We start from the raw sequence: 26,045 nt of genomic DNA on the forward strand, positions 1-26,045 counted from the left end.
GTTAGCAGCTAAGATCTGGAGCCGTTCTTTGGTGGTAATTAACAGTTTATTCTTGTTAGGTAATTATGTAATAAAGGTAGCAGTAAAAGCCTTTTATTGAAAGCCCATTCACTCACACACTCACACATTCACACAGTATGTGTGTGTCTATGTTACACTGTGGACAACAGTAATACTTCCATCCCTTCTGTTGGAGCGCCATCTTGTGGCGCTTTAAGGACTGTTGTTCTTGCAAATCACATGAAGACTTATTCTTTATTTATACTGTCATATTTTCCTGTTACACAAACCACTGCACGCTGGATATTAATGAACTGAAACTCCCTGCGTCTGACTGAGGAAAACCACAAATCATGTCTGCAACACCTCCATGAAATAGAGCTCACGTTATCCTGTTTTATTTTCTGACATTGGCTCCTGGTTGTTGATTTTAGATTTTCTTTAAAGTTCTCACACTTTCATATGAAGCACTAAATGGGCTCCAGACTATTTATCTCAACTTCCTGTCAAACACACTGCTGCTCACACCGAGGCTCTGGACAGTTTACTCCTCCAGCCTCGCTTAACCTACTGTCTGTAAAAACAGTCCCACACTTCTCTATTTAATCCTTCTGATCAGATTCTTTGATTTTGTCTTGTTTTTACCTGAAGTTGTGTTTTTGACATGGTTCTGAGTTTAGATTGTGTTGTAATTGTTGTTCAGCACTTTGTGATTGTTATGTCTGTGAAATAAACCTTACTCAACACACACACACACACACACAGACACCTACAGTCCTTCATACACTTAAAAACGAAGCTGCTCCTTTCCTCAGTGCTGACACATAAAGAAGAGTTTGTTTTTATATCCAACACGTCTCTGTTCCAGAAAACAGGTTCAGCGGCCTCTGAGTCCAAGTCTGAACTTCAAGTTGGTTATAAGCCACAGGCCTGTGTGCACAGCAATGAGGAAATATAATGCAGTAACTGAAATATGAATGTGTGTAACAGAGCACGATTATCCCAAAAGTTGATTCTGTTCATCTGGACATAGCGTTTTCAGTGGGAGAAACATTTTGTCACTCAGTCAAGTGACTTCTTCAGTCTCAGCTACCCAAAGGATTCCCAAACCTTTTGTCACTTGATCATTTCATCTCCAGGAAAGTATGACTGACACACAGTTGGAGCCGTTACAGCAAAATCATTGATCATTGTAGAGGCTAAGCCTACGATTGAAGCCACTGAGGTGGTCGTTAACGGGGGTGACGCGATGTCACTGGTATGTAGGGATGGTATTGTTTGGGTTTTATCCGATACCAGTACCAAACCGGTACTTTTGAAACGGTGCCGGTGCTTAAACGGTGCTCGACCGGTGCTTAAAGAATGAAGAACACAAACTTTGTCCAAAAACCTCTCATGTTCAGCTGTTTTTTTGTAAAAAGATAACAATGTTAGCCTTTTCTGCAGCTATAACGCATATATGGTATCACTCTTGGCTGGAAGCAGCTTAAACAATGAAAAAAAAACCCCACAAACTTTATCCAAAAACCTCTCATGTTTAGCTGTTTTCCACTTTTTTTTGGGTCATTTTAGCCTTTTTGTCCAGGGTGAAGGGAGTATCTGCCATCAAACAAGAAGACAGCCGCATGTAGCTATGATGATGTTTGCTAGTTCACCTTACATGCATTAATGTAATAACGTGGTTAGCCTACTCAACGTAAATTACACACGAACAACATTAAGCTACTCACGCAGAGAAGAACGGCTGTTGCTGCATCATCATCCTCATCATTTCTGCTACACTGGCAGGGCTAGGGGCCAGGACTCTCCTCTTCGGGTTTTTGGGGGATGTTGCTAACTCCGGATCCGATAACAGGCACCACACCTGCAGTAGATGTGCTCGGTGTGAGGTCTCGCAGAAGTACAGATGTACTATCTGTCCAAAATACAGATTGCTCGAGTTTCATTCTCAACTGAGCCCTTAACATGAGATCCACTCAGACGGCAACTACAGCGGCTGTTAGTTCCAGACGTGGAATAGTGACAGGTTTTAGAGGTGTTACCCTTGCCTTGCCCATCAAGAATGCTACATGGATGGATTTCCTATTGTCTTGCATGCGCAGATATGACACAGTTCCATATCAGATTCACCAGCATCTGAAAAATGGTGTAACTGTGCATGTGAGAGAGGACCAAACTCTCTTGGTTGTATACACCTTTTAACCTTGAAATGGGAAAGCGTTTGCAAATCACTGAGCCAACTTTTCCACTTTTGCAACATGGTTTGGGGTATTGGTTCATCCCATCCCAGTTTCCTTTTGCAAAGCTTCTGCTGCATTCTTTTGGCAGGCAGCAGGACTGGTGCAAGAAATCCCAATGGAATGAAAATCAAGTTCTATGAAAATAGAACTTGATATTGACAACATTCCATGCCTAGTACAGGATTTTTTAGGAACATCCATTTTGAAGTTGAATGTATAAATTTCCACACACCACTGCAAGCCCAGAGCTACCTGAAGTTTGTCTCTGTCAAGATTTAATTCTTTCAAGTCTTTAGCCCTTTGCTCCTCTGAGATACTTTGCAACAGGGTGCGATTGTTACTGACCCACTTGGTCAGTGTAAATCCTCCCCTTTGACAGAGTGCTGAAAGGTCTTTGACCAAATCAACAGCATCTGAGGTGGAGGCCACACTCTTTAGACAGTCGTCCACATCTTTTATCGTTTCACATACCTTGTCTAGGAATTCAGTTTGATTGTCCTCAGCCGTTTTTCTCAAAGTGAAACTAGCACGGCTCGGGGAAGATACTGCACGGAACAGATGAATGGTCATTTGAAACTCAGTTATGTCCTTGCTGAGATCTCCATCTGGCCACCACAAGAAACGCAGAAAGTCTCTGTCCTCTTTGGCAACTTTAACTTGGTCAAACATTGCCTTTATGTCACCCATAAATGCGACTGGATCCTGTCGAATGTACTTGTGAGATTAGGACCCTGTAAGAGCTGCTTGTTTAATGATGTCCCCTGGAATGATGCCCCACAGTCAAATACAATTTTTATTGATTGCTTTCTGGGATGGTAGACTGCGTGATGAGGAATGTACCACTTCTTTCCATGTTCGCAAGACAGCTGCTGTGAAGGTATTTGCTCTGCATATTACTTATCATCTCGTCCATAAAGGTTTTATATTCTTTATGCAACTGTTCATTGTTGAGAAGTTTTTGTTTTAGACTTTGCAATCTTTGTTTAACTATGGAGAAATTGTTTGGCATCTTTATGTTATCCTTTTTAAAAGGTAACTTCAATCAGTAGTGTCCATCTTCCATTGTTGCAGACTCTTCCATGAGCTTCATGAACTTAAGGTCCTCCCTTGACAAACCCTTTTCCTCTGTAACCTTTTCATTAAAGTCATAGTTATATTGACTTTTCTACATTTCTTCCAGCTTACAAACAGATATCCTATTTACAACTGTTGGTGAGTGCTCGCTGTCCAAGTTGCTTTTACCATCCTCCATGGGCCCATTTATGACCCAACCCAATGCTGTTCTTATAGCATATGGGCCATTCCCCTGGCTATGAATGACCTCCCATGGTTCCAATAACTTGGGAGCGTTGCATCCAATCAACAGGTTCATATTAGCCATTATGTGGGGAATTCGAACCTTTGACAGATATGGCCACCTGACCAGATCTTCTTCCTTTACAAGATTATCTGTGGGGACAGGCATCCTTTCCTGTGTTAGGATTTCTGGAAGTTCATAGAAGGGATTGCTGCCTAAACCAGAAACTTCAAGACCAGTAAGTGAGTGGGCAGAGACGACCTTTTCTTGATCCATTGTTTGTAACAGGAAGTGAGTTCTTCTGCCCACAAGATTTAGCTTTTGCATGAGGTGCTCTGAACAAAAGCTAGTTGAACTGCCAGGATCTAAAAAAGCATATGTCTGTATGACATAACTACCTTTAACAGACTTTATTTGAACTGGGAGAATGGAAAGCAAACCGCTGTCTCTTTCGGGCCCTGTATGACCACAAGTTTTCATAGGAGTTACATTCTTTGAAGAGGAGGGCTCTCCATAGGATTCAGGACTTAAACCATTGTTATCAATATGGAGGACAGTGGGATGACCTTTACCACACGTCCTACATATCAAACGCTTAGCACAGTCCTTGCTTATGTGCCCAGCACCTAAGCAACCAAAACACAGCCCTTTATCCTTTAGAAAAAGCATTTTGTCTCTGTGCTTCTTCCGCTGAAACTGTTGACACTCCTCCAGTGTCCCTATGTGTCCCCTATGACAGCTGGGATAGGCTCCAGCACCCCCCACGACCCTGAAAAGGATAAGCGGAAGCGAATGGATGGATGGACATATTTACACCTATTTAAGGTGGAATCAGCTTATCCACCCACTCTCACACCAACATATGATGATCCTGGGTTAGTGTCTTGGTTTCAGATCACAACATCAGCACATTCTTTGCTTGGGTGGTTGAGTGGTTCTTGTCCATGACAGCTACAGGCACAGTGCCATCAGCCATGCAGCAGCACATGTCTAACCCAGGAAAGTCAGTGTCGCTAAGTCTCATGTAAATATTGTCCTAAAGTGGTGGGAAAGTAGCTGCAAGCTGGCTGTACATGCACTGTGTCCAATACTCTACTCATACATTATATATATATATTGCATTATGTTACATTGTTAGAATACATCTTTTTTTTAAGAAATTATGAAAGTCAGTTGAATTTACTGCCCCCTTTGCTGAGGACATCAGGATCAGGAGCTGCTGCTCTATCACAAACACCACAGAAGAAGAACAAAGCTGGATCAGACTATCCGGATGTATTTGACAGGGACAGTGTTCATCTTCATGGACATCTGGATAAAAACAGAAGATGGAAACCTGCCAGATTTGAGCTAAAAGGACTCATGACTCTATCCAACATACAAAGACACACAGACACACAAAAAAAGCCAGAGAAACAAAGACAAATCCAAACAATCCATCATACTGAGTTAAAGTGATCACAGGTCTGCTTTGTTGGAGATGAGCCTTCAAAGTGGAACATGTGGACTGTTCCTTTATTACTACCACTGAAGGCCATGCCCCTCTGGTCATGTGATCATGTGGTTTGTAGGAACGCTCCTCTTCCTCAGAGGATCCACCTGTGCTTCCTCTCCTCTCTCCTCCACCACCATCTTGTTAATAATTTTACCTCCTCACTACGTACGACTCTGGATACTGTAGCTCCTGTGAAAACTAAGGTCTCAAATCAGAAGTACCTGACTCCGTGGTATAATTCTCAAACACGTAGCCTAAAGCAGATGACTCGTAATCTGGAGAGGAAATGGCGTGTCACAAATTTAGAGGATCATCATTTAGCCTGGAGAAATAGTTTGTTGCTTTATAAGAAAGCCCTCCGCAAAGCCAGAACAGCTTACTATTCATCACTGATTGAAGAAAATAAGAACAACCCCAGGTTTCTCTTCAGCACTGTAGCCAGGCTGACAAAAAGTCAGAGCTCTTTTGAGCCAACCATCCCTTTAACGTTAACTAGTAATGACTTCATGAACTTCTTCACAAATACAATTTTTATCATTAGAGAAAAAATTACCAATAATCATCCCACAGATGTAATATTATCTACAGCTACTCTTAGTACCATTGATGTTAAGTTAGACTCTTTCTCCAATTGATCTTTCTGAGTTAACTTCAATAATTACTTCCTGAAACCATCAACATGTCTTTTAGACCCCATTCCTACAAAACTGCTCAAAGAAGTCCTGCCATTGATTAATTCTTCAATCTTAAATATGATCAACCTATCTCTAATAATCGGCTATGTACCACAGGCCTTCAAGCTGGCTGTAGTTAAACCTTTACTCAAAAAGCATCTCTAGACCCAGCAGTCTTAGCTAATTATAGGCCAATCTCCAACCTTCCTTTCATATCAAACATCCTTGAAAAAGTAGTTGTCAAACAGCTAACAGATCATCTGCAGAGGAATGCCTTATTTGAAGAGTTTCAGTCAGGTTTCAGAGTTCATCACAGCACAGAAACAGCTTTAGTGAAGGTTACAAATGATCTTCTTATGGCCTCTGACAGAGGACTCATCTCTGTGCTTGTCCTGCTAGGCAGTATCATTAGAAGACATAGCATACATTTTCACAGCTATGCAGATGACACCAGTGTTGGGAAGGTTACTTTTAAAATGTATTCCATTACAGATTACAGAATACATGCCCCAAAATGTATTCTGTAACGTATTCCGTTACATTACTCAATGAGAGTAACATAACTGAATACTTTGGATTACTTAATATATTATCATGCTTTTTACAACTACATGAATGTACTATTGCTGTGATTTACGACTGTTACTGAAGGTCCACGGCTCCGAACCCATAGTAAAGGGACCTCTGACTAATACGATGATCCATTTTTATTATAATATCACCAGACCTGCGACCATATGTTCTGGACACTCGGGCAAAAAGAGGGGCTGAGCAGTCAACTGATCACCACCTGGTGGTGAGTTGGATCAGGTGGCGGGGGAGGATGCTGGACAGACCCAGTGCACCTGAATGTGTAGCAAGGGTGTGCTGGGAACGTCTAGCAGAGGCCCCAGTCCGCGAGATTTTCAACGCACACCTCCGGCAGAGCTTCAACAGCATTCCAAGGGAGACTGGGGAGATTGAGTCCGAATGGACCATGTTCAGCGTCTCCATTGCTGAAGCTGCTGCATTGAGCTACGGCCGCTAGGTGGTTGGTGCCTGCCGTGGTGGTAATCCCCGAACCAAATGGTGGACACCAGAGGTGAAGTGAGCCACTAGGCTGAAGAAGGAGTCCTATCCGGCTTAGTTAGCCTGTGGGACTCCGGAGGCAGCCGACAGGTATCGACAGGCCAAGCGGAATGCGGCTCGGGTAGTGGCTGAAGCAAAAACTCGGGTGTGGGAGGAGTTCAGAGAGGCCATGGAAAAAGACTTTCGGACTGCCTCAAAGAGATTCTGGCAAACCGTCAGGCGTCCAGGAGGAAAAGCGGTGCTCTACCTGCACTGTGTATAGTGCTGGCAGAGCGCTGCTGACTTCGAGTGAGAAAATTGTCAGGCGGTGGAAGGAATACTTCGACGACCTCCTTAATCCCACTGACACGTCTTCCAAGGAGGAAGCAGAGTCTGGGAATGAGGGGAATGACCCGCCAATTTCCGGAGGCGAGGTCACTAAGGCAGTTAAACAACTCCTTGGTGGTAGAGCCCCTGGTGTTGATGAGGTCCGCCCCAAGTTCCTGAAGGCTCTGGACATTGTAGGGCTGTCCTGGTTGACATGCCTCTACAATGTTGCGTGGAGATCAGGGGCAGTACCCGTGGACTGGAAGACCAGGTTGGTGGTCCCCAACTTTAAGAAGGGGGACCGGAGGGTGTGTTCCAACTACAGGGGGATCGCACTCCTCAGCCTTCCTGGGAAAGTCTATGCCAGGGTGCTAGAAAGGAGAGTTCATCCGCTAGTCGAACCTCGGATACAGGAGGAACAATGCGGTTTTCATCCTGGCCATGGAACACTGCCCAGCTCTTTATCCTCTCAAGGGTGCATGGGAGTTTGCCCAACCAGTCTACATGTGTTTTGTGGACTTGGAGAAGGCATTTGACCGTGTCCCTCGTGGTGTCCTGTGAGAGGTGCTGCGAAAGTATGGAGTGTTTGGCCCATTGCTATGGGCCATTCGATCCCCGTTGCAAGAGCTTGGTTCGCATTGCCGGCAATAAGTCTGACTCGTTCCCAAAGGGTGATGGGCTCCGCCAGGGCTGCCCTTTGTCACCGATTCTGTTGATAATTTTTATGGACAGGATTTCTAGGCGCAGCCAAGTGGTGGAGGGCTTTCACTCATCTCTGCTTTCCGCGGATAATTTGGTTTTGTTGGCTTCATCGGGTGGAGGCCTCCAACTTGAACTGGAACCGTTTGCAGCCGAGTGTGAAGCAGCAGGAATGAGGATCAGCACCTCCAAATCTGAGGCCATGGTTCTCAGCCGGAAAAGGGTGGAGTACCCACTCCGGGTCGGGGATGAGTTCCTGCTCCAAGTGGAGGAGTTCAAGTATCTCAGGGTCTTGTTCGCGAGTGATGGGAGAAGGGAGCCGGAGATCGACAGACGGATTGGTGCTGTGGCTGCAGTGATGCGGACGCTGCACTGGTCCGTCGTGGTGAAGAGGGAGCTGAGTGTAAAAGTGATGCTCTCATTTTACCAGTCGATCTACGTCCCTACCCTCACCTATGGCCACAAGCTGTGGGTAGTGACCGAAAGAACGAGATCGCGGATACAAGCGGCGGAAATGAGCTTCCTCCAAAGGAAGGGTGGCTGGCCTCTCCCTTAGAGATAGGGTGAGAAGTTCCGCCATCCGGGAGGGGCTCAGAGTAGAGCCGCTGCTCCTCCACATTGAAAGGAGCCAGCTGAGGTGGTTCGGGCATCTGACAAGGATGCCTCCTGGGCGCCTCCTGGGTGAGGTGGTCCGGGCATGTCCCATCGGGAGGGGCAGACCCAGGACACGCTGGAGAGATTATATCACTCAGCTGGCCTGGGAATGCCTTGGTGTTCCCCCGGATAAGCTGGAGGAGGTGGCTAGGGAGAGGGAGATCTGGGCTTCTCTGCTTAGGCTGCTCCCCCCTGTGACCTGTCCCCGGATTAAGCGGATGAAGATGGATGGATGGATGGATGGAATACGTAACGGCGGTACATGTATTCCGTTACTCCCCAACACTGCTGATCAATAATCAAAGAACACACAGATAATAATAATAATAATAATAATAATAATAATAATAATAATAATAATAATAATAATGATAATAATAATAATAATAATAATAATACATTTTATTTGAAAGTGCCTTTCAAAACACTCAAGGACACTGTACACAGTAGAATAATAAAATCAACATAAAAGCAGCAGTTTACACAATCATAAAAGCATAAGATATAAAACAAATATAAAATAGCAGAGTGGAGAGGTTATGTGGGATAAGCTTTTTTGAACAAGTGAGTTTTGAGTTGGAACATAAAGAGAGAGAAGGAAGAGTATTTCTTAAGTCAGGAGGTAGGGAATTCCAGAGTTGAGGAGCAGAGCAGCTGAAAGCCCTGTTCCTCATGGTGGCAAGACAGGGGGAGGGGACAGAGAGTGAAAGGGAAGAAGGGGGTCTAAGACACTGACATGGGATGGGGAGCTCAACCAGATCAGACAGATATGGAAGAGAGAATTGATGAATAGCCTTAAATGTGTACAAGAGTATTTTGAAATTGATACGATATTTGACTGGGAGCCAATAAAGCTGCTGCAGGACAGGAGTGATGTGATGGACAGACGGGGTCCTGGTGATAATACGGGCAGCAGAGTTCTGGATGCGTTGGAGCTTGTGGATGGATTTTTGAGTTAGACCAAAAAGAAGTGAATTACAGCAATCAATCCAGGAAGTAACAAGGCTGTGGACAAGAACACCAGTGGCATGTGGAGTGAGAAAAGGACAGAAACCGTTAATGTTGCACAACAGAAAATATGCAGACCGAGTGACATTATTAATGTGTGAATTGAAAGAGTCAAAGATGACACCCAAACAATCCACAGAGGAAGAAACGAGACTGGCCAGTTATTGATAGTAATAGAGAAACAGTTGGTTCTGGATAATGTTGATTTAGTGCCTACCAAGAGGAGGTCGGATTTATTGGAGTATGGGAGAGACCGATGGAAGCTAGCCTACTGAGAAGAATAGAGCCAGAAATAGTGTCGAAAGCAGCACTCAGATCGAGAAGAATAAGAATGGAGAGTAAACCGGAGTCAGCTTCCATAAAAAGATCATTGGTTATTTTCAAACTGATTGATCCGCCATCAGAGGACTCTGTTCCTGATGTCCCTTGTTTGATCCTGGTCCTGAACTCTCCCTGCAGTGGAGACACAAGAGAGTCAGACACACACACACGTGCACACACACACACACACACACACACACACACACACACACACACACACACACACACACACACACAAACCTCTGACTTTGAGGTGGACTGTCTTTCCTCTGATGCAGATGTTCTTAGTGTAGACATCACATCTGTATCTCCCACTGTCTCTCTGTGTGGGGTGTTTCAGGGTCAGACTCAGGTCTCCAGTTTTGAGGAGGTTTTTATTTATTTTCACTCGGTCTCTATATAGTAGGTGCAGCCTGTGAGGCTGGTCAGAGCCGTTCTCGTATATATGGGCGAACATTAATGGATCACAATGCGACCACTCCACTTTAGCAGCCTCAGGCAGGTTTTCGTTGGTTATGAAGGGCAACTGTACAGACTCCGCCCCCTCCTCCACCTCCACACGACAGTCTGAGAGGACAAAAACACAACATGAGCTATACAAAAGCAGCATCTCAATTCAAAATCTACATCCTTCTGAGGCTGCATTTGAAGTCCAATTACATTACAGCAACACAGGTTATGTCCAGCAACACTTGAAAGTAAAGAAGAACAACTTAATTAATTGAGCAGTTAATTAAGTGTTGCTGGAATCCCTGCATTGTGAGGTTTTTTATCCTTTCCATGCATCTTGGAAGTAGGTGACGTTGCGATGCGATGAAGTCTGTCCCATTTCGAAGGCTGCTCCAAATGCGGCCGACAAATGCGTACTTCATTTCCCCGAATTTGAAAGATGGGTCAGATGTATCCTTGGTGGCCAATCCTATCCCAGAATTCATAGCACAGCAGTGGGTGTGTATAATTTTTTTTGAATAAAAAAACAAACAAACGCCTGATTACTGGTTTTATTTATTAAATACCTGTTTTTTGTGTTATCATTATGGCTGAATGTTAAATTAATGGTTCTAGTGTTGAGTGAAAAATTTGATTTTTGTAGTTTTGTCTGTGTCACGGCTAGACGGTCCTCACCGGTCATCAATTTTTGTTGTGTTTGTGTGTACTTTGTGGTGTTCTCCTCTCCATCCTGTGCGTCTGTGTTTGTGTGCGGGAACATGTACTTCTGGAAGCTGTGGCACGGAACGGCAGCTGACCCAGGGGGAGTATCCTGAGCTGGAATCGCCGCACCTGTGCTTAATCACTTTGCCGGCTGCTACTAATCCGAAGCAGACCTATTTAACGGTGTCACAACCAACGCTGGAATGTTGAGCTAAACTGGGTAGTGTAGTCGCGATTAGTGTACCTAGTGTGTGAAGGAGAGAGAACGTCACCGTATCACTGCACTGCCCTTTTGGATAACAGACTCGAACTGTTGCCTTATTTTTTCACTATAAATAAATTCACTGTCACTCTGCAAGGAGTCTCGCACCTGAGTCCTTTCACCCTATTCACTATGACAGTCTTTTGTTACTTTTCCTATGTAATGCCAAAATGGCCTATGGTACTTTTGAATTGACTTGAACTCATTTATATTATTGACCATGTTGCACAACACACATCCAATTATAGATTGGTTTGGGAATATTTTAATAATTCTAAGCCTTTGGAGGAAGAAATTATTGTTCGGAATTATTATTCTGTTGGTGTTGATCATGAAAGAGTGTCTGTGAATGTTCTCAGTCATCCAGATCATTGTAGTCTAAGGAGCTTGGAAAAAAAAAAGCATCTGGACTTTCACCTCTCACCTGAGAACCTTCTTCAGGTCTAGGGTCAAATGGTGGAGAGTCACAGATTTAAACCACGTGGGAATGTGCCCACAAAGAGGGACAAAAGGAGCCCCTGATGATCCTCTACCTCAGCGGTCCCCAACCCCCGGGCCTCGGACCGGTACCGGTCCGTGAGTCGTTTGGTACCGGGCCACGAGAGTTGAGGCTCAGGTGTGAAATGTATGGTTTTCAGGGTTTTTTTTTCGGTTTTCAGCATTATTTTGCTATCGTTTTTATCATTAACTCGGTTTTCCTGGGTCTTTTCATGTGTGTTATGAGTAAATCTTCTTTTTTTCGGTACCGGTACTAGTTTTATTTTGTTGTATTTATCCGCGACACCTTAAAGGCTGGTCCGTGAAAATATTGTCAGGGACCGCTGCTCTACCTAATCGCATGAGCTAATGTGTGAAAACAGGTGTGGGTCACAATCAGCCAGGGTTTTGGGTGAGCTCGTTGTGAAACCTGGCCCAACCCTTTCATTTTATTTCATGAGGTCAGATGGCCCAGGATGTGAGTGGGCGTTGAGGCGTCTGGGAAGGGATCTAAAAACTGGATTATAGTTGGCAGACAGTTGGTGTCATAAGCCACCGCCTCTGTTCAAAGATGGTCACTCACAGTGGACATAAATGGCTTCTTTCACTCCTCTTTCAAACCATCTGTCCTCTCTGTCCAAAATGTGAACATTGGTATCCTCGAAAGAGTGACCTTTGTCCTTTAGATACAGATGAACTGCTGAGTCTTGTCCCGTGGAGGTGGCTCTTCTATGTTGTGCCATGTGCTTGTGAAGTGGCTGTCTCTGGTCTCTCCAAGTCCAGTAGTGGACTAGAAAGAGAGAGCATATTTCTCCTGTATTGGCTTCCCCTCATTGGCTTCCTGTTAAATCCAGAATTGAATTCAAAATCCTGCTCCTCATATAAAACATCTTAAATAATCAGGCCCATCTTATCTTAATGACCTTGTAGTACCATATCACCCTATTAGAGCACTTTGCTCTTACACTGCAGGCCTACTTGTTGTTCCTAGAGTATTTAAAAGTAGAATGGGAGGCAGAGCCTTCAGTTTTCAGGCCCCTTTTCTGTGGAACCAGCTTCCAGTTTGGATAAGATTTTTAAGATTAGGCTTAAAACTTTCCTTTTTGCTAAAGCATATAGTTAGGGCTGGACCAGGTGACCCTGAATCCACCCTTAGTTATGATGCATTAGACGTAGGCTGCCGGGGATTCCCATGATGCATTGAGTTTTTCCTTTCCAGTCACCTTTCTCACTCACTATGTGTTAACAGACCTCTCTGCATTGAATCATATCTGTTATTAACCTCTGTCTCTCTTCCACAGCATGTCTTTATCCCGTTTTCCTTCTCTCACCCCAACCAGTCGAAGCAGATGGCCCCGCCCCTCCCTGACCTTGGTTCTGCTGGAAGTTTCTTCCTGTTAAAAGGGAGTTTTTCCTTCCCACTGTTGCCAAAGTGCTTGCTCATAGGGGCCATATGATTGTTGGGTTTTTACAGTATATATTATTGTAGGGTTTACCTTACAATATAAAGTGCCTTGTGGTGACGGTTGTTGTGATGTGGCACTATATAAATGAAAAGGATTTGAAATGAGTGAGTTCGTTTTTTCTAATTTGAATTGAATTTAGGTGAATTTTCAGGTTTTGAACCCTTCTGCTGGGTGACTCACACTGAGGTGGAAGCCTGCTACTGGTGGGAAAAAAAAAGACAAACAATGGATCAAACCTTTGACTTGGAGCAGCAGAGTTTTTGATCCGAGGATCTTTCCACCGCTCCAAACTCTACAGATGAAGGTTCCACTGTCCCTGTCTGTTGGGTATTTCAGGGTCAGACTGAGGTCTCCAGTTTTCAGCAGGTCTTCGTTTGTCTTTGTTCGGCCTCTGTAAAACTGGTCCTGTTGTTCGGGCTGGTAAGAACCATCCTCATACACGTGAACCGTTCTGGAGCTCTCATCTTTCCACTCCACTTTAGTGTCTTCAGGCAGGTTTTCTGTGGTTTTGAAGGGCATACAGAAAGACACCACCCCTGAATTCACCTCCAACTGACAGTCTGAGAGGAAAACAAATACAAAATTAGAAATAATGATTAGATGAGAGATGATGTCTTGAATATAGATGCCTAATAAAGCAGTTATTAGCACAGAGTTGATGATGACTATAATATATTTCTTAATCATTTTGTATAAGGTCATGGACTTATGATCAAAGTTATCCTTGGATTTTTTTCTCTTATGAAGGGTCAGTGCTCTGCTTTATTTACCTCACTCTCTCCAATTACACTAAATGATTTGGTTAGTACAGTGCTCATGATCCAAACTTCATCACCCTCGTTAGAGCTCTTAACTCCCTCTGTTTCACTTGGATCTCTTACAAGCATTGGTCCACCATTACTGTCTATCGTTAAAAGTTCACTGAGGCAAAGTTGTGTCCGGTCTTAGCATCTTGAGGTAATTGTCATGGTCCAGGTGAGTGCTGGGTTCTTCCTCAGTGCCGACGTTTCTACCCCTGGGCAGAGCCACCTCATCAACGCTGACAGGCTGTAACTGTATGTAATTTGAACTGCCGGCTTCTTAAGACCAACGCTCGCAATCACACTTCGCCAGATAGTCTGCAAACATGCAAAATCACTGAATACTGCTAAGTCAGTGCCCTAACCTGCCTAAAGACATTGTTGGTCAGCCCGCAGTTTCTCTCACATGCTCACCTGGCATCCCCACCCAGCATTCTGAATCTCACGGATTTCATCATCGGATCACATGTCCTCTCACCCGCACCCTCTTTTCCTCTACTAAGCTACACCTCCGCCTGCTAAGACTATGTTTCATTCACTATGTTCACCTTGAAATGGCATCCGAGTTTACTAGCTAACTCCTGTTTCCCTCGTTTACAGTGACTACTCCAATTTAACAGTGTTTCCTGAAAACCCTCTCCTGTCTGATCATTTTCTGATAACATTTACATTTACAATAATTGATTACACAGCAGTGGGGAGTAGAGTTTATTACAGTAGATGTCTTTCTGAAAGTGCTGTAACTAAGTTTAAGAATATAATCTACCCACTGTTATCATCTTCAATGCCCTGTACCAACATAGAGCAGAGCAGCTACCTGAACGCTACTCCAACAGAGGTTGATTATCTTGTTAATAATTTTACCTCCTCACTACGTACGACTCTGGATACTGTAGCTCCTGTGAAAACGAAGGCCTCAAATCAGAAGTACCTGACTCCGTGGTATAATTCTCAAACACGTAGCCAAATGCAGATACCTCGAAGGCTGGAGAGAAAATAGCGTGTCACAAATTTAGAGGATCATCATTTTGCCTGGAGAAATAGTTTGTTGCTTTATAAGAAAGCCCTCCGCAAAGCCAGAACATCATACTATCCGTCACTGATCGAAGAAAATAAGAACAACCCCAGGTTTCTCTTCAGCACTGTAGCCAGGCTGACAAAAAGTCAGAGCTCTATTGAAGCCAACCATCCCTTTAACTAGTAACAACTTCATGAACTTCTTCACAAATACAATTTTTATCATTAGAGAAAAAATTACCAACAATCATTACACAGATGTAATATTATCTACAGCTACTTTCAGTACCATTGATATTCATTTAGACTCTTTTTCCTCAATTGATCTTTCTGAGTTAACTTCAATAATTACTTCCTCCAAACCATCAACGTGACTTTTAGACCCCATTCCTACAAAACTGCTCAAAGAAGTCCTGCCATTAATTAATTCTTCAATCTTAAATATGATCAACCTATCTCTAATAATCAGCTATGTACCACAGGCCTTCAAGCTGGCTGTAGTTAAACCTTTACTCAAAAAGCCAATCTCCAACCTTCCTTTCATATCAAGAATCCTTGAAAGAGTAGTTGTCAAACAGCTAACAGATCATCTGCAGAGGAATCAATCAATCAATCAATCAATCAATCAATCAATCAATCAATGCTTTATTGCCCCCCCCCCGACCTTACACACACAACACAGACATCACATGGGGATACAGGTAGCATTACAGAAAAACACTGAAATGTACACTACAATGGGAAAGTACAAGAGGAAAAAAAGAGACCTCTACTCATGCTGGGCTCCTATGGGAGGACAGCAAGTAGTGAGTGTATATCAGTGTGTGTACATCAGTGTGTGTGTGTGTGTGTGTGTGTGTGTGTGCGTGTCCATAGTTCAGCTGAGACAGTGTCCTTCGCCCTGCCAGGCTAAGTAAACAGTCTTCCAGTCAACCCAGGTGGCCTTGCATAGAATCGGAAGAACAGTCTAAACACAGCCGTTATCAGGGTGTTTTTTTTTCTTCAGCTCCAGCCTTGAGCCCGCAGCTGGCGCCGAAGGGATAGCCGCATTATGATGGTGGTTTTTTCCTTTAGTGCGAACAACTCATGAGAATTTCAAAGCTGTTCTTAGCAGTCCGACACTGGTCTCTCAATCTCCCGTTGGAGAGCCGCGAGCTTCTTCATGATGTTATCAAACTTACGCTCCGTGGTCTTATCATTCTTGTGCTCAATGAGCAGATTCTGAGAACTCACGTCGCAGTGAGCTTCTCCAAGATGTGATCCAATTTGCGCTCAGAGATGTTATTCTGAGTGAACTTCTCCAAGATGTAATCCAATTTGCACTCAGAGGTCTTATTCTGAGTGTTCACGGCAGCCTCAAGCTTCTCCAAGATCTTATCCATGCTGCACTAAATGAGCTCATTCTGAGAACTCACGCCTCGTCCCATCGTTTCAATCCCAGCGGGCAGCCTTGTGGGGATTTGAACAGCCGGTTCCGCTTTCTTAATAAGCCAGGGCCAAGCCAGCTCTGATCAGCAAGAACCCTGTTATCATGGTTCCGAATAGGTAGATATCTTCAGCGTCTTCGATCGACAGTCCTGCCAGGCACACGATTCTCCATTTCTGCCACCCCTCCATCGTGTATCCAGCAGGGAAAGTAAAACCCGGACACTCAGGCTCACCCGAGCCCAGACATCTCGTTAAGAAAAGGGTGTCAATAGCATTCAGATCCCAGTTGATCAAATCCATAATTCTCTTTTAGGTTTTAGAGAACAGACTGTGAGAGAGTGTTCCAGGGAAAAGTAATACAAAAAACATGAGACTAGACAAGGACATAAGAGGCTAAGCAGGGAAGATAAGGGAGAGGAGAAGAGGAGAAAAGTGCGCTATATAAATAAAACTAAATTGAATTGTTTCCCTCTGTGTGCCATTTAAGTTTATGGTTTATCTTTGAAGTGCTCCTCGCTTTTCTGTTTGCTCTGTGCACCTACACGAACTCAGTAAATAAAGTCTTTTGTTCTCAGATCAAGTGTTTCTGAGTGCTGTCCGCGGTTGAGTCTATTTCCTTCAATTGGCCTCCAGCTGTGACAGTAATTCCATTACTTAAAAAAGCCTAGTCTTGATGCCAGTTCTTTCAGCAAATGCCGGCCTATTTGAAATGACTATTTTGAGTGTTAGAAAAAATTGTTTTAAATCAATTCAGATCTTTATTATACACACTAGAGATTTCTGATCCTTTTTCAGTCTGGTTTTCAGAAGCAGTACTCCACTGAAACTGCTCTTTTGAAAGTCTTTAATGATATTTTAATGCAGGAAATTTCTCTGTACTCTGCTTGACCTCCGTGCTGCCTTTCATATTGTCGACCATAATATTTAATAGACTTAAGAATCCGGCAGATATACACTCAAGAAACAGTCAAGTAATTTTTTCTTTTTGCTAATCATTGGTGTAGTATTTGTTTCCTCCTTGATCTTGGATGCAGATTTAAAATCGATCTCGCATTCCTGTTTCTTTCATTTAAAGAACATTTCTAAATCGCGAGCTATAGTCTCCTCCTCTGAAATGTAAATAATTGTTCATGTAGTTGTATCATGTCACTTTGATTACTGTAATGCCCTTTTTACAGGCATCTCTGTCACACCTCTAGGCAATGTAGAATGCTGCAGCCAGAGTCCTGACACACTCTAGGAAGCATGCTCACATTACCCATATTTTCTTATCTTTACATTGGCTCCCAGTTGATTTCAGATTTCTTTTTAAACTTCTCACTCTTACATACAGAGCACTAAATGGCCAAGGTCCAGACTATTTACAGAATCTTAACTTCTTGTCAAACACACCTCTGCTTGCACTCTTCCCTCAAAAGCTCAAAATCTATTAGTTGTCCCTCGTACAACACTGAAGACTAAAGCGCGACAGAGCTTTTCAGTCTGTGGCACAGACTATCATTTCTGAGGGGCTGCGTGGGTTCCAGTGATGTAAATGTCATCAGACGGTGAGCGCGAGAGACTATGCGGACCAGTGTTGGTCAAGTTACTTGAAAAAAGTAATCAGTAACTAATTAGTGATTACTTCCTCCCAAAATTAATCCTGTTACTTTACTGATTACTTATTTTTGAAAGTAATCAGTTACTTAGTTACTTAGTTACTTTTTAAAAATATGATTTACACCCTGAATAGGTAATGAAGTGATAGTTCTTCAATTGCTTCGATCCAAATTCTACTTTTTTTTTGCATAATCCATCATATAAAATGTATTTCAATGAAAAAAGTCTATTTTCAAAACTTTGTTTATTATTACTTTTAATCTTTTAACTTTATGCATCAAGCAAAAATGAAATTATATGCAACATTCTCTGACTGGAAGAAATTTCTTTAACATTTAAACCTATTTTTCTGTACATTCAAGCACATAAAATAAAATAGGGTTAGAATAAAATAGAAAGTGAGATGCCAACTATCCCACTGAAAAGGATGAAAGAGACAGAGAGAAGACACATCCAGGGAGGAGAGATATGGAAGTAATATGTAGCAGCTGATGAAGATGGTCAGACAGACGGGCTTTATGGGACTTTATGATCTGTTCTTAAATTCAGTCCAATGTGGATCATTTCTGCTCAGAGTCCAATCATCTCTGGAAACTTGCCACTGTGCTTACAAGGATTTAACAATGAGCTGTGTCAAAGGAAAATTGTTTTTATATAATGTGATCAGCTTCATGAAATGTGCTTTTTTAGGATCACTAAGCAACCAAATGTCTACGTGACTTTTGACATGAACTCTTTTGTGATAAACAACTAACAGCTTCCTCTTTTTTAAGAACATGCAGACTTAGAAAAGGGGAACCTCAGCTCTGAGTTCTTAGAATAACTTTGTTACCTTTATACACACCACACACACACACACACACAGACACACAGACACACAGACAAGTATAAATAAAGCACGCAGACAGTAATGAGACGCAGGTCTTGCGTCCATGACTGCCCTCGCGAGTAAAAGACAACTGCAGTGTTTGTGTTTTCTAACTCAGGTGTCTTAGCTGAAGAACTAAGGGGGGATTTAAAGAAATCCCCTGTCAAGCTGTGACACAGGAAAACATGAGGTGGGAAACTCTGGAGAAGATTTTGTTTTCTCCACAGGGGAGGTTCGGACATCTGATCTGCTCACAATCACTCAACTCACTTCAACAACATGCTGACTCAGTCACTGATTTGGACTAAACTAACTAAACTATTGATGTGATCAAAACTTGAATTATGCCAGAGGTTTTTATTTTGAAGTTATTTATATTATTTGAATGGATTGAATATAGATTTAAACTAAAAGCTTTCAGAGAATAAACTCCTACATGACCTATAACCTTTGACCTGTATCTACAGCACTGACCTCTGACTTTCAGCTCCACCTTTCTCTTCAACAGGATGTTTCCCTCCCTGCTGTAGACGGTGCAGGTGTAGGTGTCTATGTCATAGTCTGTGGGGTATTTTAGGGTCAGACTGAGGTCTCCAGTTTTCAGCAGGTCTTCATTCATCGTTGTTCTTTTTCTGTAAGCCTGGTGCTGTCCTTCAGGCTGGACAGAGCCCTTCTCATACATGTGGATCTTGGTATCATGTAAGCACTTCCACTCCACCTTAGCGTCTTCAGGCAGCTGAAGTGTGATTTTGCAGGGCAGCTGCACAGACGTCACCCCTGAATCCACCTCCACCTCCACCTGGGGGACTGAGAGGATAACAAAACACAACATGAGCTTGGGTGGAGACATTTGTGTTGACTCTAACAGGCTGAATGCTGCTGCTTCACTGGTAATTCAGTTCAATTCAGTTTTATTTATACAGCACCAAATCACAACAACAGTCTCTTCAAGGTGCTTTATATTGTAAGGTATACATATGTCTTCTGATGGTGCTGCCTAAGTGAAGGATGTATAAAAAAGCAGAATTGGTCCTGAAATTGGCACTGAACCCTGTGGAACATAATTAACCTTAGGGTATGAAGAGGACTCTCCATTTACATGAGATAGATATGATACAGACCACTGCAGCGCAGTATCTGTAATACCTACAGCATGCTCGAATCATGCTAGTGGAATATTATGGTCAACAGTATAAAATGCTGCACTGAGGTCTAGTAGGACAAGCACAGAGATGAGTCTACTGTCAAAGTCCATAAGAAGATTGTTTGCAACCTTCACTAAAGCTGTTTCTGTGCTGTGATGAGCTCTGAAACCTGACTGAAACTATACAATACAATTTTATTCATATAGCACGTTTAAAACCAGGGGGTACACCAAAGTGCTTCACAGTAAGGAATAACGGTAAATAAGTACACTTTTTTTTTTATGTGGTGGGTTTTATATGCGGTGGTTTTGAAAACGATTTGCTGGGAGTCCGGTGTTCTCTTTTTTTTTTCTTTTTTTTTGCCTGTCCCGTTTGGTTCTTTTGCCATCAGAATTATTGTCTAAAGGTGAAGAAAGATGCCCAACGAATTTACTTTACCAAATTGACCATCCCAACCTTGCCGTAATGGTCTATTTGATTCACCTTTTATTGTTTATTTTATTTATTTTATTTTCACTTGCTAGATATGGGACAGACTTGACTGAGGACAAGAAAAGGGAGAAAGAAAGGGAAAGAAAAACAGTGGAGAAGAGGGACAAGGATAAAGGGCAAAAAACAAAAACCAACAGAATAAGCAGACAAAAACAAATACATATATCAATCACCTGGATCACCTGTTGAGAAAGAGAAAAGAAAACAAGCAGAAGAAAATGAGAGCAATAGAATAAACAACATCACGATGATCTGGGAATATAACAGTAAATACTAAATATTAAACATTATTGTGCAGCACGCAAGATCGACAGCGCACAGTGTGCTTTAAGGTAGGAGCCAAAAAGGGTGTAGTTTGTGTGTGTGAGCACCCGTTTGTACACCTGTGAGCATGGACGCGGTTGTTTTTAAAAGGTTCCTTCATGTAATGATCTGCTAGAGGGTGTGGGGGGGCCACAGCCCCGTCCTCCAGGGCATGAAGCAGGTATGGAGGAGATCAAGACTCCAGACATCCAGAGGCCCCCAGAACACAAGAGACCAAGGGTGTGGGGAGCAATGTTCCCTCTAACTCCCTGAGCGGTCCCTTGGACCATTGTGATCGATATCAGACATGTGCACTGTGTCATGTTTCGGCTGTGTACAGGCAGGAGAAGGACCCAAACGCAAGACTCACGACAATGAAATTAAACTCAAAAAGCTGCTTTATTGCAGGACGGCATGAAAAACTAAACTGGGACATGGGTAAACTAAAACGCAAGGAAACACAGCCATGAGGGAGACTACGACACTGACAAAGAGAAACACAGGGCTTAAATACACAGAGGGATAACGAGGGAATGAGACACAGAAGGAGAGCACAGCTGGGAGTAATCAGGCTGGACGAGACAAGGGAAGCAAAACTAGAAACACTCACATGAGACGTGGACCTTCAAAGTAAAACAGGAAACACACTGACTGAACTCAACATGTAAACTTAACAGCAACTGAGACAGAACATAGGGAGCTGAAACATGGGACAGAAAGGCAAAGTAGACACAACATGAACATAATGACGCCCACAGGGAAAGAGCAAAACAGAGCACCAAAGCACAGGACCTCTTTCAAAATAAAATAGGAAACAATGAAACACTGACATGACTACATGAACTTGACAACATAAGAAACAGACATGAAACACATGAAGGATAAAGGAGACTTAACACAAGGGTTGAAAACACAAGGTGAATATAATAAGCAAATGAACATAGAAATCTAATGAGCTTAAACCTAAACTAAAATCATCAAAATGAACTAAAACTCAAAACGCTGGGTCATAAGACCCAGGATCGTGACACACTGTGGTCACGCCAGCATCTAATCCATGCAAGTTACATGGTTTATTAAAAAAAATCAAATTACAGCATTTACATTTATGTTAGACTACTTTTAATTAACAGCTTTAGCCCACTAACAATGAAAATTTAAATAAATCTTGTTCCTGACCTGTGTAGTATGTTAACACTATTGGAAGTAAAAATAACTTGAACTCCAATTTTGAAAACACAACTTTCTTTCTTTTTAAAAAAAAGCTCTGACTTGTATTATGAGTCTGTGGTCTGGGAGAGAGTCTGTAACTTTCTGTCTGCCAAATACAGTAAATAATGACCAATGTTGGGCAATTAATTATATAGTTACTTCTTCAAAAAAGTAACTCAGTTTGGCAAACAACAAAGTTTGTTGAGGCTATTTATTTTTTTAATGCAGCCAAGGCGTTTTTTTAAACAAACCTTTCAAACTATTTACAGAACAATCAGCTGTTCTGCATCAAATCTGATGCCACACAAATTATTTGTGCCACTCCAAAAAATAATTTTGTCCACTATGAGATGAAGGAGAACAACAGCCTGATACCTGCAGGCCTGACAACAGCAAATGTATCACTGCTGTAACACCTGTAACATTCAGCAGTCGCCTCATTGTTCTGACACACACAACAAAACTATTGACTACACTACACACTAACTACACAAGATTTGTGCTAAAAGCCGCAAATCTCTCACATCTCAAACACCGCCGTCACTCCTAAAACTTCCTCGCGTTTCTTAACAACTAGATGCCACGTTGCCATATCATTTTTTGATTGGTCGGCATGGTACATTTTTCCACCAATAGGAAAGGGCAGGGTTTTCTTGGTTTTGTTTTTGCTCACAGGCTTTCGAGCGTTTTCCTTATAAAACACCGTTTCTACCATTTATCCCGCAGTAAATATAAACAACGACAGTATTCAGGAAGAAAACCAAACATTGCAGATATTTTATCGTAACTCTAGTTTTACGTGGCCGATCAACACAATTTAAAAACTGGTGTAAAGTCCACACCTTTTCTGTCAATTGTTCCGTCTGTCCTGCTCACATCTCCAATTATTGTACACTTTGTCATTAACGTGGCTTCACTCCACATCAGCCGCTTTGCTAAAACACCGGTGTCGGCACATAAGGACGCTGTCATAGCCTGTCAACGACGTTGATTAGCTGCATATATATCAATGTGAATCGCATCATTGGCTGGACTATGGGATAAGGTGGCATCGTTCTAATCCCATACGGGAGCAGCCAGTCACTTACTGACTAACACTGCCAAACAGAATTGTTAAAGTTTTCATTTTAATTTCAATTCAGGTTAGATTTTTTTTTTTTTTGTGCGCAACGCAGATTTTCTGTGCGCAGAGACCGTGCCAGCAGTGCGCAATTGCGCACATGCGCGGCTTAGAGGGAACATTGGTGGGGAGCCACAGCCCCGTCCACCAGGGCATGAAGCAGGTATGGAGGACATCAAAACTCCAGACATCCAGAGGCCCCCAGAACACAAGAGACCAAGGAAGACTAACAGAGGGGCAGCTGCGCCACTATCCCAGAAAGAGCTGAGGAGAGTCCCAGATGAGGGGTCACTCAGCAGCCGCGGAGCAGAAGCCAGGGGGGGTTGCAGTGACGTGCCCATGAGCTCTGCCGGCAGCCAGCTGTGCCAGAGTGACCAAGCCCCAGGCTGAGAGGCCGAGGGCACCCCACCCCCGAAGTGGCCCGAGCGAGCCCCAGGCTCCAGGCCCCGATAAGCAGCCACCAAGGAGTGAGCTGGTGTGTACCTGGACGCCCATCCCCGGACACAAGGAACCACCAACGCACCGATGTCTGAGGGCGTCTGCCACTGGCAGGGGAAGTGGTGGGGGGAGATAGGCCTCCATACCTTAGAGGGCCTGAGAGGTCCCCAGAGAGGTGGCATCAGATACCCAACCTGACATATAGACACAGACATACAGGCACACACAGATACAAACATCCATTCCCACCCTCATGCTCTCATATGCAATTACTCAACACTCAGCCAACGTGGAGACACACATAGAGAGACACTGTACACACAATCACACTCCCCAAGCGTACTCTAAGCCCCGGGTCTAGGTACCCTTGCCCCTGGAGGGGGAAACTGCACCCAGACCCAGGTGGTGTTACCCTTTTCCCTGGGGTGGAGAGAAGCAGACCGCCCGACTCCGCAGCAGCAGGGAGGCCCCACAATCCAGACCCCAGTCGGATGGCCAACTCCTCCTCCTAGCCCCCCCGCTCCAGCAGGTCGCAGAGAACAGGGGTGTGTGAAAGCCTCCAAACCTCCCTCCACCCGCTCATATGTAGTGTTGATGCATGTGTGTTCTAAGGTGCATTTAAAACGCAGGAGGGCATGGAGCTACCTGCCAGAGAGCACCCACTAGCTATCGAGCTAGTGGGTAACAGACGTCTCCGAAAACGTTGGAGCGCTTTTGAAAATATGTGGTGTCTTGATAAACTGGCCAGATATTTGAAGTTTACACAGCTACATTCTCGCCTGAAAATATGTTAAACGTTTATTTTGTGACCCAGAAAGAATAATAAGAGTAATATTAAAACTAACTAGCTGCCGCCATTGTTGGAAACTGAGCTGGGTCACGGTGGGCCGCACTATGAATTCTGGGACACAGCTTCTTCTTCTTCGGGGTTTAACGGCAGCTGGAATCCTTGTACATGCAGTGCTGCCATCTTCTGTTTCAGTCCGTTATTACACTCTTAAATGCTTCTACTTATTCATGCGTCTTTTTGGATCTCACAAAACTTCAAACGATCCGTCGACTGTTAAATTAGTTGTTGTCAATTTTGATAGTCGACTAATCGTGGCAGCCCTAACTGAACAGTAAATCATTAAAACAAGGTAAAACAGAGAAAATAGAGAAACATTTAGAAGCTAGTAGAAAAATTGCTGCCACACCGCCCCCTCTGCCTGTGCTTCAAGATTTCTGGTAGTTAGAATGACTCGGGGGTGTTGATTTATTTAAACTAACATAATCATCCTGCTGCAACCAGGTTTCTGTAAGGCAAAGTAAATCGATTTATTGATCAATTATTAAGTCATGTACTAACAGAGACTTGGAGGAGAGAGACCTAATATTTAATAATCCACATTTCACTGTTTTACTCTTTGGTTCAGATGTGGATACTGTATTGTTCTTTCTTTGTAATTGTTTATGTTTAAGTTGCTTGTTGCTGGTTTTTAGTTTGTTTTTTGTCTTTTTGGAAGCTGACACAGTCTCTATGGAGATGGGGTTTTTTTTTGGGGGGGGGGGGGGGGGGGGGCGGGGGGGGGGGTAGCAGGAGGAGAGAAGCTGCAGAGAGGCGTGTAAGACTGCAACTCTGCTTCCTGGTCCCAACTCTGGATAGTCATATTTTGAGGGGTTTAATAAATTTGTCCATATTTCTAGAAATGAGAGCTGCTCCATCAAAAGTGGGATGGATGCCGTCTCTCCTAACAAGACCAGAAGGTTTGCCAATTATCTATGAAGCCCACATTGTTTTTTGGACACCACTCAGACAGCCAGCAATTTAACGAGAACATGCGGCTAAACATGTCACTCCTGGTCTGACTGGGGAGGGGCCCACAGTGTTTTGGCAAATACACACCGAATCAATATTGATTTTAGTGACCTCCAATTGGCGTAACCAGGTGTCATTACTGCCGACGTGAATTATGATTTTACTGAATTTACGTTTACCATGCCAGCAGTTTTAAATTTCCTTCAATGTCGCCTGCTCTGGCCCCTGGAAGACAATTGACTATGGTTGCCGGTGTCTCTAGCTTCATATGTCTGAGAACAGAATCACCAATTACCAGAGTTTGACCCCCAGCGGGTGTGGGGAAAAACAGTTAGACACATGAACAGGTTTGGTGGTGTACCTGGGGCTTCTGTTTAAGACTATGCTTCCTGCTTCCCATCACCCAGCCGCCCTCTTTCCCCAGCTGCTTGGCGTCTGCCGGGGAACAGCTAGCGTGGGATATCAAAATTTATGATATCGGTATCAAACATTAAAAAGTGGTATTGTGTATTTAAAACTACAGCTGTGCTGGTATGGTTAGCGAGCTTGTCAGTGCACTGTTATGGTATCTGTCTCCCAAGAATGCTTGTGTTTAGTATTAAAGGTATTAGCTTCCTGCTAATCGGTATCTGCAGGCTTTATTAATTAAATTTCCATAACATCGTGCAGAAAAATGTTCCCATCAGTGTTCTATGGATTACGGAGC

General features: G+C 43.3%; 2 protein-coding genes across 3 annotated transcripts in view; one reads left to right on the forward strand and one right to left on the reverse strand.

Annotated features, from left to right (window-relative positions):
• Nucleotides 1-26,045, forward strand: part of LOC146521035 (uncharacterized) — a 235,515-nt gene that overhangs the window by 116,332 nt on the left and 93,138 nt on the right. The gene's annotated exons all lie outside the window — the stretch shown is intronic.
• LOC146521044 (uncharacterized) overlaps nt 8,812-26,045 on the reverse strand; it is a 32,117-nt gene continuing 14,883 nt past the window's right edge. The window contains exons 5-8 of the mRNA XM_085154400.1: nt 19,306-19,638; nt 13,356-13,679; nt 10,003-10,329; nt 8,812-9,894 (exon numbers count right to left, since the gene is read on the reverse strand). Coding sequence (XP_085010526.1) covers nt 9,842-9,894; nt 10,003-10,329; nt 13,356-13,679; nt 19,306-19,638 — 1,037 coding nt within the window. The 3' untranslated portion in view covers nt 8,812-9,841. The remainder of the gene's footprint in view (nt 9,895-10,002; nt 10,330-13,355; nt 13,680-19,305; nt 19,639-26,045) is intronic.

Source organism: Neolamprologus multifasciatus, chromosome 3, assembly GCF_963576455.1.
Source record: "Neolamprologus multifasciatus chromosome 3, fNeoMul1.2, whole genome shotgun sequence".
Lineage (NCBI taxonomy): Eukaryota > Metazoa > Chordata > Actinopteri > Cichliformes > Cichlidae > Neolamprologus > Neolamprologus multifasciatus.